General features: G+C 40.2%; 1 protein-coding gene across 1 annotated transcript in view; it reads right to left on the bottom strand.

The window, feature by feature from the left end:
- Window positions 1-14,004, bottom strand: part of LOC135545104 (collagen alpha-1(XXVII) chain B-like) — a 144,044-nt gene that overhangs the window by 60,325 nt on the left and 69,715 nt on the right. Inside the window, exon 13 of the mRNA XM_064972744.1 lies at window positions 11,135-11,188. Coding sequence (XP_064828816.1) covers window positions 11,135-11,188 — 54 coding nt within the window. The remainder of the gene's footprint in view (window positions 1-11,134; window positions 11,189-14,004) is intronic.

Below are 14,004 nucleotides of genomic sequence, written 5' to 3'. Positions count from 1 at the left end.
GATAGATGTTACTGAGAGGTGTTACAGACCAAATTTAAAATGTGGCCTTCTGGACCCCTCCACCCTTCTCTCCTCTTCTAACTTCACTATGAAGGAGAGGTTATTCAGCCAACTGGAACTTGCCCTCTCCTCGGTTGGAAAGACGTGTTGGGGAGGTCCGCAGAGGTCAGCCAATCACAGTATCACGATACAGCTGCCACTCAAGGAGATATCAGGGTCAAACTAAGAGAGCAAATGTATTTGTATGAAGGACCGCATGCCTCTATGTCAAACTAGGATATTGTGTGGATAGAGTGGGATTAGATCTAAGGAATTGCTTTGGTGAAGACATTATTCCCCTTTTGACCCTTCTGAAGTATAGTATCCGCTTCATTGCTTGGAGGGGAAAGTTCCCCCTACTGGCCTACAGACAGCATGTCCATCGGTGACCTGATTTTCCCAGTTGTCCCCAATTCAGCTACTGAGAAGTGCATGGGAGTACATACTGCTCTAGAAAGAGTCTCATTTTAAAGGGGTCCTTAATACAGTGTTATAACCAATGTTCCCTCAACATTGAGCGCAAACTTGAAATGAAAAATCTGTGCAACTTCCAGTACATTTACTGTGAACACAGGCTGTACCCACATTAAGCTAGTTTTAGCAATGGTCAATTAGGCTACTGTGGCTATTTGATCATAATGTAGGCCTACCAGAGTGGCCTACCATCAAAAACAACGGAGAAAATGCATCCCATAACACTTTAACATGGAAATAGCTGATTGTCGTTCAGCGTACAGTAGCAGCCAATGTGTGGTTTTCAATGTAGGCCTACATTCCATGAGATTTTTGAGAAAAAAACATGCAGGGCTTGACATTAACCTGTTTATACACTTATACACTTCAGACGAAGGTGACTGAAAATGTTGTGTTGTTTGATGCAAGAAACCACTTTACAAAATAAACTGCATCATTATTCCCAGAGCACTACTACAGAGAATCAGACAAATTATGCTACCCGTAGCTTATTCAACAACAAAAAAGCTCTTTATCTGACTTGCTTTTCAAAGATGTCTAGAAATGCACACATTTTTTAATCTTGTAGGAAGCAATCCCTCCCCCTTTGTTGACTACAAATGATCTATAACTGGGCTAATAACTCACTAACTAGCAAAGGATATGAACACATGTAGAAATGGGCACACATCGCTATATGTAACTCTCACTTTGATCTCAAAACAAGCGCATCTACTCACGACCGCTGATGCTGTAAAAACAGTCGAGATCAAAGTGAATGGCACAGATCCATATATGGCAATGGTCTATTTGCATATAGGCCTACTGCAGTTAAGGTGCACCGGTCTGTGTAGAGAATGTGCCTGAGTCGTGCCTGTCAATGCAATATATATGCCTGTGTTATATGTTATATTCTGCCTGTTTGGCCTGTCTGGGGGTATCGTCGGACGGGGCCACAGTGTCTCCCGACCCCTCCTGTCTTAGCCTACAGCATTTTATGCTGCAGTAGTTTGTGTCGGGGGGCTACGGTCAGTCTGTTATCTGGAATATTTCTCCTGTCTTATCTCTCTTTTTCTTTCTCTCTTTCTTTCTCTCTCTCGGAGGACCTGAGCCCTAGGACCACGCCTCAGGACTACCTGGCCTGATGACTCCTTGCTGTCCCCAGTCCACCTGGCCATGCTGCAGCTCCAGTTCAACTGTTCTGCCTGCGTCTATGGAACCCTGACCTGTTCACCGTACATGCTACCTGTCCCAGACCTGCTGTTTTCAACTCTCTAGAGACAGCAGGAGCGGTAGAGATACTCTGAATGATCGGCTATTAAAAGCTAACTGACATTTACTCCTGAGGTGCTGACCTGTTGCACCTTCGACAACCACTGTGATTATGATTATTTGACCCTGCTGGTCATCTATGAACATTTGAACATCTTGGCCATGTTCTGTTATAATCTCCACCTGGCACAGCCAGAAGAGGACTGACCACCCCTCATTGCCTGGTTCCTCTCTAGGTTTATTCCTAGATTCTGGCCTTTCTAGGGAATTTTTCCTAACCAACGTGCTTCTACACCTGCATTGCTTGCTGTTTGGGGTTTTAGGCTGTGCTTCTGTACAGCACTTTGTGACATCAGCTGATGTAAGAAGTGCTTTATAAATCAATTTGATTGTAAAATAAAATCTATTGTATAGTTAGTTTTGCATACTAAACTAGGACAGTTCGTTTTGTTTTGGTATGTTGCATTGAAAGTGGATTATACTGCGTTGATTCGATCACAATTCCCACAGTAACGTTGATAGTTGAAACATTGATAGTGTTACGAACGGGGAAAACTCTATAAAGTTGACTGAAGTTCAAACTCATGCTTCTCTGCCCGCACTGATATTTCTTCTAAGTGGTAGTTCCTGGGAGCTAGACAGAACATTAGATATAACATATGTAATTACGCTGTAACAAGTATTGTAATTCATTTTAATAATTCATAGTTACACTAAACTAACAACAAGCAACTGGTGGTAATTGCAGTCTGTAATTACAGAAATGTAACAACGAATGCTTGTTCAAGTTTCCAGTTGCAACCGAATGCACGATCCACATTGATGATACCCAGGCACCAGTCGACCTTTTGTTTGAAATGCATGGAAGCTTATGAGCGCTATTGCAAAAACGAGGGGTTTACATATATGTATTTTTTAAAATAGTTAAATAATTGAATGCTACATTTGACCTTGAAAGCAACTGTAGCTAAGGATGGCAGGGCTTGACAACGGGTGAATTACTTTATTAAGCATCAATCAAACATTTTTAACACATTAATAAAAAGTTATGGCTCTTAATAAACAGTTATTCATAAAATTGTGAGACAGTCAGTCATTCAGCGTTGGCCAAATTGTGAGCCCATTAAGCTTGGTTGAATAATGGTTTAATAAATGCACAAAATGGTTGTAAGACAACCTCTTATTTCATCATGTAACCTTGCAAGGGTTTCACGATTGAAGAACATTCTCACTTTTGGATGGGATGAATTATTTGTATATTAAACTATCCAGTGTTTACCGATTTCTATTAAATATTATTTATAATTACTTAAAATATGAGTGAAATAGTTTTCCTTACATTTTTTTCATTAAGTATGTTACCCCAACAACAGAATGGTGTGGGCATATGTAGGTCATAAAAAATATTCATGCAAGTAGACCACTGATTGACCACTGCATATGTAGGTCATAAAAAATATTCATGCAAGTAGACCACTGATTGACCACTGATTTGTTTGAGGTGGGGTTTTTGAAGTATTTTCTTTTCCAATTTATACTTTGGCCACAAATACCAGTACAGATGTCGGATTTTAATATGACCCATTTAGTCAAAGATTGATTGATGAGGTTTTGATGTTTGTGTGCTGTGCCTTTTTTTCTCAAAACAACACAACTTTAGTTTCATCTGTCCACAGAATATTTTGCCAGTAGCGCTGTGGAACATCCAGGTGCTCTTTTGCAAACTTTTTTGGACAGCAATGGCTTCTTCCATGGTGTCCTCCCACGAACACCATTCTTGTTTAGTGTTTTATGTATTGTAGACTTGTCATTAGAGATGTTAGCATCTTCCAGAGATTCCTGTAAGTCTTTGGCTGACACTCTAGGATTCTTCTTAACCTCATTGAGCATTCTGCGCTGTGCTCTTGCAGTCATCTTTGCAGGACGGCCACTCCTAGGGAGAGTAGCAACAGTGATAAAATTTCTTCATTTATTTATAATTTGATTTGCCGTGGACTGAATTTTAGAGATACTTTTGTAACCCTTTCCTGCTTTATGCAAGGCAACAATTCTTAATCTTAGGTCTTCTGAGATCTCTTTTTTTCCAGGCATGGTTCACATCAGGCAATGCTTCTTGTGAATTGCAAACTCATATTTTGTGAGTGTTTTTATGGGGCAGGGCAGCTCTAACCAAAATCTCCAATGTTGTCTCATTGATTCGACTCCAGGTTAGTTGACTCCTTACTCCAATGAGCTTTTGGAGAAGTCATTAGACTAGGGGTTCACATACTTTTTCTAACCTGCACTGTGAATGTTTAAATGATGTATTCAATATAGACAAGAAAAATACAATCATTTGTGTGCTATTAGTTTAAGCAGACTGTGTTTGTCTGTTGTTGTGACTTAGATGAAGATCAGATCAAATTTATGCAGAAATCCAGGTAATTCCAAAGGGTTCGCATACTTTTTCTTGCCACTGTATCTGACACGAATAACAAGTAACAGAATCAATCTCCTCAGTACCTATTAATGAATGAAGTTGATACCGGCCAGAATAATTATCCTATGGTAAAAGGTCTGCTGCTCCATCATTTTGATCAACATGACAGGTAAGCTTGCATGCATGATATCATACAAGCTACGATTTTCTGAGATTTTACTGACTGTTTAATAGCCAGAATAGTGATGTTTCAATGTAAAGCTAATATTGCATTAGAGCTATTAATATTAATTTTTATTTTCTAACGAGTAGGCTTGCTTTGTGATTAATTCATACCACGATCACAACCGAGCATATTACTAAATGACACCAATGTTCAAGATAACATGGTTGTATATTCATAGAAAACTAATATTGAAATGTGATATGATGTAATCTAAATAGATTAGGCCTAGGCTACTTCATCCTAAAGTAAGCTAAATGCATTGGCTATAAAACAAACACAGGCATGTGATAAAGGATAACATAATTATATCAAACAGGAATATACGTTCAATGAAATGAGTACAGTATTGTCATATTATTAATACCTTTGTCTCTCCTTGCCGTGGATTAGACAGATGAACTATAGTCACCAGATGTCCAAGCACCCAAAAGAAACGTGGAGACAACAACACTTACAAATGTGTATTGGTTTTCCTGTGTCTGTGTATGAGTCCTTAAAACACCGTCCATTGTACAAAATAAGTCCTTTCCAAGTGGGGGATATAAAGGAGATTAACCTCCAACATTCATAAATTGTTCAGTACATGAGGGCAAATTTAGTCTTGACACCCATAGGTTTTTTTATAGACAGGACAGGAGTTTAAAGGTTTTTGTTACAGACCTTGACGAAAACCATAATTCAACAAAAAAAATTCTATACTGAAGACTTGCACAGAGTGCAATCCGCTGGGACAGAAATCACGTCTGCATTTTAGAATGAACTTTACAATGTCCTGACAAATCTGGATTATAAAAAATAACACGGGTGCATCTATTTCTAATTTCAGTGCCCGTTCAAGTCTCTGAAGCCACAATTACCTTTATTATGCAATCGTTTTGTTCACAGTTTTGCATATTTTTAGGCTTGGTATAGTTGTTTACAGTAAGAGTAGAATAACTTAGCCTCTAATTTTAACTAGTAACACCAACCCCAATGGTGCAACACAATAGGGGATGAGAAAGTGGCAAGAGAAAGTTCGCTAATGTTAACTAGGTAAACAGACACTGCATGCAGGTAGTTAGTACAATAGACTCATCACCAGAATTCACAAATAACTTGGCTGGTTGTATTTCCTACGTTTTTTTAATCAAATGTTGTTAAAATGTCTTACTTCCAAACGAGTCAAGTTATTTAACCTTTATTTAACTAGGCAAGCCAGGCAAGAACAAATTCTTATTTGACAATGATGGCCTACTCTAGCAAAACCCTGATGACGCTGGGCCAATTGTGCGCCACCTTACGGGACACCCAATCACGGCCGGATGTGATGCAGCCTGGATTTGAACCAGTGACTGCAGTGACGCCTCTTGCACTGAGATGCAGTGCAAGAGGCGCCATTCGATGCAGTGCCTTAGACCGCTGCACCACTCGCCAATGCAATGGAGTAAAATGTGATTACAGTTACTCAACAGTTGAATGAAATATTTATATGACAATCATTTGTGGAACATTTTAACATAATTTGGTGAATAAATAAAAGTTATACCTACATTTCGAAAAGTTAAAACTTATTCTTCAGGAATATGTTATCCCAAGGGGGACTTCTGTCCGATGTTAATTATGATTATTATTATATATTCTTCACTGCACCGCTAAGTGTTATGGGATAGCTTTCCCGACTAAGGATACATGGGATTGGGACATGCCGATTTTGACGTCCTACCTAGAAATCCTGCCTCAAAATGAAGCATCCTTATTATTGCCAGCTAATGTCTCGTTAAACCACCAATTCACGCTAAATTCACCCGCACAGCTGATCTCAAGTGCAACCATTATTGGTCACCTCATTATCGCTCCCTAAAAGATGATGACGGTGTCCTGCTTGCAAGTCTTTCAAGATATGATCGCCCTCATGTTGGTATTGTCATCTCAACTTATGTCATAGCCTAATGGAGACCAATATCTATCTTGTGTTATTAAGATATATAAAAGGATGGTTGATATGTATGGCTGCATTTCAGATAAATGTTTGTTCATTTGAATGTTGCAGTAATAGGACCAAGACCTAGTATTTGAGCGAGCGAGAGAGAACATTATTTTGATAGCAAGCCTGGATCTCAATGACTTGACAGCCCTCACATGGAGAGAAAGAGAACGGCTCAGTTTCAGCCACTCACAAATCTGAATTTCCTGATGGATCACACAAATTCGCAGAGAAAAAAAGAGTGATCAAGTTAAGATCCAACATCTGTATAGGACTAGTCAACAACATTATTTGCATATGAGTTAACAGAATAAGAATAGAGTAAAAGTGAGATTTTCACTGGGAAGTTAGTTTAAAGCATCACGTCAAGATCTGCCCATCTGCGCAATGCGCTCGAAATAACAACAACCTCGAAAATGCCCACAATTTGTGTTTACACTGACTACTAGTGACAGTGTGCAAAGAACTGGAATCAATAAGAAGGTAATGTGCAAAATGCAGACATAAGAGATTGCTGCAAAATAAACAAAGTATGGTAGAGACAAAAACGTACACACAGGAGAGAGTAGGTAGGTTTTACATGCAATTTGTTTTGATTTTTGTATACTTGTGGTAACTCACCTATGAGTAGTTTCTTTTCGATGTAAACACTAGCTAGTTTATTAATGTGAGCAAGCACCATTATTAGTATAATGATAGCTGTGTACCATAACAACTATGTACTGTAGCTAGGCCTAGCAATAGGCCTAAACCCTAAATGATAGAAATCATGATAATAATGATAGCAGACAGGATTATATACCGTCTCTGATTATAGCTAGCTACTAATTGTTGTGTATTTGCTAAATGTCATACATTTTTTTCTCCACCACAGATTTCCATAAGGTCTCAGAGTCCAGAAAGAAACAGACGAAGACAGATCGTTGTCGATTTCCTAGCCTAGACATGTGCACTATCATCTAGGATCAATGGTTCTTCACAGGTCACAAAAGGGTTCTTTACTCTTTTAATGATAATTGAAATGTAGGGGAGGCGGCTTATTCAAATATTTGAGGGTGTGGTTTGGACACAGCTCGTTTTGTACTTTATAGAAGCATTCTGCATAAAGGTTATGTAAAATAACCCTTAAAAAGGGTTCTATATAGCCCCAAAAAGGGTTGTAACCAAAGTGGAACCGTTTTTGAATATGTAACCTGTTATATAAAAGAGATAATGCCCTCGAAGCCGGTGTATGGAGGATATTTTGGCACGGTTTGCCGGCCCTTGCCGGACAATATATCGTCCAAACTTTGGCTTCTCTGGCATTATCACTGAAGTACCCCTCAAGTACCCCTCAAATACCCCACAGGATTTAGCTCGTTAAAATTAAGTGTAACAACTAGTAATTACATTTCACTTATGCAGATAGTACTCTATGGTGTACTAGTGGGCTTATCTTCCCACTTGGATGGAAAAGTAGACTCAGGTTGTCATAATGGGAAACGTAAACATTCATTATAAGTCATTTTTAATTGTACAATCTGGGATGACACCCATATGGTAGCCCCCAGTCAGAGAGGTTAACGTATATCTGATCTGTTTTTGTAAACTCAACCAAGTTAACCCAGATTATACACTTTTGGGGTTAACTTCCTCGCAACAACGTGGAGATTTTAAAGAGTGTACATTTACGGGTTGATGACTAGGGAGCCTTCAACCTTTCTAATCTTGGACACCCAGTGCAACTGTCCACAAGAGATTACAACCTTGTGAAAGTTGTTACTAAATCGGATGCTGTCGAGAAACAAAACACTAAATTGGTGAATTTAGTGGAAACTTGCCCACATGTACAAAGCATGGTAACACGCATTTGTTGTACACCTCTGTAATTACAGACTGTAACAATCACAAATTACATGCTGTTTTTATAGTGTAACTATGAATTATTACGATTAACTACAATACTTGTTACAGTGTAATTACACATGTTATTACATTGTAATAATGACCCCTTAAAATGTAGTGTTACCAGGTACGCTATGTCTCTAACCATGTCAATGAATGAGCAAACGTATGAATGTGCAATGAACATGCCAGGTTATAGTTCACACTTTCTACAGATATCACAGAAAGCCAAGTTAACAAACACAGACCATTTCGAGTCACACCGTACCTTCTCCACTATGCAATCTGTTTTCCGAGCTGGTCATGGGTGCACCTCAGCCACGCTCAAGGTCCTAACTGATATCATAACCACCATCGATAAAAGACAGTACTGTACAGCCGTTTTCATCGACCTGGCCAAGGCTTTCGACTCTGTCAATCACAGCATTCTTATCGGCAGACTCAATAGCCTTGGTTTCTCAAATGATTGCCTCGTTCACCAACTACTTCTCAGATAGAGTTCAGTGTGTCAAGCCTGTTGTCCGGACCTCTGGCAGTCTCTATTGGGATGCCACAGGGTTCAATTCTCGGGCCGACTCTTTTCTCTGTATATATCAATGATGTCACTTTTGCTGCTGGTGATTCTCTGATCCACCTATACGCAGACGACACCATTTTGTATATATCTGGCCCTTCCTTGGACACTGTGTTAACAAACCTCCAAACGCGCTTCAATGCCATTCAACACTCCTTCCGTGGCCTCCAACTGCTCTTAAATGCTAGTAAAACTAAATGCATGCTCTTCAACTGATTGCTGCCCGGACCTGCCCATCCGCCTAGCATCACTACTATGTGGACAACTACAAATACCTAGGTGTCTGGTTAGACTTTAAACTATCCTTCCAGACTCACATTAAGCATCTCCAATCCAAAATTAAATCTAGAATCGCACTTCCAATTCGCAACAAAGACTCCTTCACTCTTGCTGCCAAACATACCCTCGTAAAACTGACTATGCTACCGATCCCCTACAAAATAGCCTCCAACACTACTCACCAAATTGGATGTAGTCTATCACAGTGCCATCCATTTTGTCACCAAAGCCCCATATACTACCTACCACTGTGACCTGTATGCTCTCGTGGGCTGGCCCTCGCTACATATTTGTTGCCAAACCCACTGGCTCCACGTCATCTATAAGTCTTTGCTAGGTAAAGCCCCGCCTTATCTCAGCTTACTGGTCTCCATAGCAACACCCACCCATAGCAAACGCTCTAGCAGGTATATTTCACTGGTCATCCCCAAAGCCAATACCTCGTTTAGCCGCCTTTCCTTCCAGTTCTCTGCTGCCAATGACTGGAATAAATTGCTAAATTGACTTAATCTGGAGACTTATAGCTCCCTCACTAACTTTAAACATCAGCTGTCAGAGCAGCTTACTGATCACTGTACCTGTACACAGCCAATCTGTAAATAGCACACCCACCTACGGCATCCGCAAACTATTACTTACCCTCTTGCACCCCAGTATCTCTACTTGAACATTCATCATCTACACATCTATCACTCCAGTGTTAATGCTAAATTGTAATTATTTCACCACTATGGCATATTTATTGCCTTACCTCCCTAACCTCACAACATTTGAACACACTGTACATCGATTTTTCTATTGTGTTTTTGACTGTACGTTTGTTTATCTCATGTGTAACTCTGTGTTGTTGTTTTTGTCACACTGCTTTGCTTAATCTTGGACAGGTCGCAGTTGTAAATGAGAACTTGTTCTCAACTGGCCTACCTGATTAAATAAAGGTGAAATATTTTTTTTTTTTTAAGTCCAGAGCTCCTTCATTGTGTGGAGGGCTGTGGTATAAATTATCAAAGAACAAACAGTTCTGGCTTGTGGCATATAACTATGTAGCTAACGGTAACAATTAATAACTAACGATGTAACAAAGTCTCAGACTGAAATCATTATCCGCTCAGGACTTAGGAGTAGAAAATCTTCAGGTCTTACTTCCAGAAAGAAACAAGTAAGATCAAATGCAGAGCGAGGTCTACATATTTTCAATTCATCAAGTGTGACTTATGTTTAGCATGTCTTTCCCCATACACATTTTGTGTGTGTTGAGTTAAGGACTGCCTGGAAGCAAACAGCCATGGTGTGCAGTTTCACTACTTTTATTTTTTATTTTACCTTTATTTAACTAGGCAAGTCAGTTAAGAACAAATTCTTATTTTCAATGACGGCCTAGGAACAGTGGGTTAACCGCCTGTTCAAGGGCAGAACGACAGATTTGTACCTTGTCAGCTCAGGAGTTTGAACTTGCAACCTTGCGGTTACTAGTTCAACGCTCTAACCACTAGGCTACCCTGCCGCCCCAGGGGTACTAGTGGGTTTATCTTCCCACTTGGATGGTAAAGGAGACTCAGGTTGTCATAATGGGAAACATAAACATTAATTATAAGTCATTTCTTTACTTCAGTGCACCCATGAAGTGATCAAGCACTCTTAACTGCTGTACTGAAATTATGCAAATCAGTCATTCAAATTCTGTAAATAGATAGTTTCTGTTGTTTTTGCTAATCAATGAATCCAAACAAAGGTATTAAATCAAGTAGGCCTATGACTGTATAAAAACAACAAGAGAAACCTTCAAAAAGACATGCTGAACCTAAAATAGCATTTGTTTTCTCTTTGATTGAGCCTGCCTGAAGTGCCAGATGGGCAGTCATTTCACTTTTGGGACTATTCCAGTTGGTCCATTGTGCCAGGCAGACTCTACCAAGTGCAGCCTAAGTATTTGAAAGAAACAATATAGGCTGTTTTTTGAACCCAGGTCTGGAGTGATGGACAAGGGTGTTCAAGGGGACAGGGGAGACCTGCTGTTTCACTTACTGGGTTTCCGTCTGGTCCTGGTGGTCCCCGCTCGCCAAAGTCCCCGGGAAACCCCTGAGTAGACAAACACAGAGAGAAGTGAGTACAGACATGTTATCACTCTGTACAGCACAGAGCTGTTACACACCGTGGAAGAAACATAGAAACACATCAGTCTGCAACGCAGCAGGTAACCAAATAGCAGTAATAGAAATAGAATGTACTAGACCATAATTGACATGGCCAACCATTACATACCATTATTTTCTCAAACCCAGAGTTGACCGTGAGAAAATGTTCTTGGAATATTAGGCTTCCAAGTATTAATCACATTGGTGTGGCTATTATCCACAAAGCTACAGTATTCCATAAAGTGCACTATAGTGTTTTAAGTTGCTTAACATTCAGTTCAACACGGAAGCAAATAAAAAACACTGTGATGATGATCATAATTATACTCATAGTGGGTGTTTGTTAATGTATGATTAACACATTTCCCACTGTTTTGTTACTGTACATATTGACAAAATACACTGAACAAAAATATGAACACAGCACGTAAAGTGTTGGCCCCATGTTTCATGAGCTGAAATAAAAGGCCCCCGAAATTTCCATATGCACAAAATGATTATTTCTCTCAAATTCTGTGCACAAATTTGTTTCCATTTCTGTGAGTGAGCATTTCTATTTTCCCAAGAAAATCCATCCACCTGACAGGTGTGGCATATCAATAAGCTGATTAAACAGCATGATAATTACACAGGTGCATCTTGTGCTGGGGACAATAAAAGGCCACTCTAAAAATACAGTTTTGTCACACAACACAATGCCACAGATGTCTCAAGTTTTGAGGGAGCATGCAATTGTCCACTAGAGCTATTGGCAGATAATTAAATGTTCATTTCTCTACCATAAGCCACCTCCAATGTCATTTTAGAGAATTTGGCAGTACGTCCAACTGGCCTCACAGCCTCAGACCACGTGTATGGCGTTGTGTGGGCAAGTGGTTTGCTGATGTTGACTTTGTGAACAGAGTGCCCCATGGTTGCAGTAGAGATACTGGCAGGCATAAGCTATGGACACTAACACAATTGCATTTTATCAATGGCAATTTGAATGCACAGAGATATCGTGATTGTCTTGCCTTTCATCCGCCGCGATCACCTCATGTATCAGCATGATAATGCACAGCCCCATGTCTCAAGGATCTGTACACAATTCCTGGAAGCTGAAAATGTCCCAGCACTTCCATGGCCTGTATACTCACCAGACATGTCACCCATTGAGTATGTTTGGGATGCTCTGGATCGACGCGGACAACAGCGTGTTCCAGTTCCCGCCAATATCTAGCAACTTTGCACAGCCATTGAAGAGGAGTGGGACAATATTCCACAGGCCACAATCAACAGCCTGATCAACTCTATGTGAAGGAGATGTGTTGCGCTGCATGAGGCAAATGATGATCACATCAGATACTGACTGGTTTTCTGATCCACACCACTACCATCTGACCAACAGATGCTTATCTGTATTCCCAGTCATGTGAAATCCATAGATTAGAGCCTAATTCACTTATTTCAATTGACTGATTTCCTTATACGAACTGTAGCTCAGTAAAATATTTACAATTGTTGCATGTTGCATTTATATTTTTGTTCAGTATACATTTACATTCTCAAAACACAAAGTCAGCACTCAGTTAACAAACTCCATCCCCTTCATAGAGGTTTGCAGAATAAAACCCCAAGCAAGCAACAATTCAAGCTGCACCCTGCAAACAAGCTCATTGGTCTCTTCATTCCTAGTAGACTGCGTGCGGTGGCATGAAATTCCATGGCTGAGTGTTTGGGAGGGCTCCATGCTGCGCTGAGCCTCGCTGGCAGGAGCCCTAACCAGCCTGGGGGCTGACTGGCCTGGCTCTGGATCTGCTGACTGGGCTCTTCTCTTTCCTCCTCCTGGCTCCAACTGTTCCATTATAGAATCAGAGAACAAGAGCTGTGATGCTCCGATAGGCTAGACTAAGGCTCTGGGAGGCTGAGGGTTCTGCTAGGCCACACGCTCAACGTGTGCTGCTTGTCCCGTTGCCAAGGTCAACAACAACCTGCTACTGCTTCAGCTTCAGTGTTCACCTTTCTCTACCACAGGAGACAAGCACTGGAGTTAGTGTATATACTGTCTGCATGATGAATGGCACTATTAGTAGAGGTCTTCTAGCCCCACAGAGTGGGATGGAAAATGTAACATTAGATGAAGCTATGGAGATCTTTCCAGGCAGTTCTATTACATGAGATATTATTCAGAGGTATGGTCTAAAAGTTTCTGTGGCAGGCAATCTTGAGTAAAGCATTAGTCAAAGATCTGGGGGAAAGTAATAAGCTGGTAATTGCTGCAATGTGATGCCATTGAAAATGTGGAAAACAGCACTTCTCTCCAAAACTCCAATAGTACACTCTTTAAAAAAAGTTGCTATCAAGAGCTTAATTAAAAGGGTTCTTTAGCTTTCCCCATCGGATAACCCTTTAAAGAACCATTTTTTGGTACCAGGTAGAATCCTTTTGGGTTCTATGTAAAATCCTTTCCACAGAGGGTTCTCCCTGTAACCAAAAAGGGACTAAAAAGCGTTTTCTTATGGAGACAGCCAAATAATCGTTTGGAACTCTTTTTTTTCTACGAGTGTACTAGTTTAAACAAAAACATATGACTCAGCTCTCAGCTCTTGCATTGTCTTTAACTCAAAGATGTTACTTGAAAGATTGTAGGTAGTATGACCTCTGCTGCAAGGTAATGCATCTGATTCCACATTTGATTAACTGTCATATGCAAGTGCCACTGAACTTCCGCTAGTTACTGTGAAAAGATGTTCAGAGGACTGAATGTAAAGAGGCAAAACT

Source organism: Oncorhynchus masou, chromosome 1, assembly GCF_036934945.1.
Source record: "Oncorhynchus masou masou isolate Uvic2021 chromosome 1, UVic_Omas_1.1, whole genome shotgun sequence".
NCBI classification, from domain to species: domain Eukaryota; kingdom Metazoa; phylum Chordata; class Actinopteri; order Salmoniformes; family Salmonidae; genus Oncorhynchus; species Oncorhynchus masou.
The sequence above is the reverse complement of the archived record's forward strand: the minus strand, read 5'-3'. Positions and strand labels throughout refer to the sequence as shown.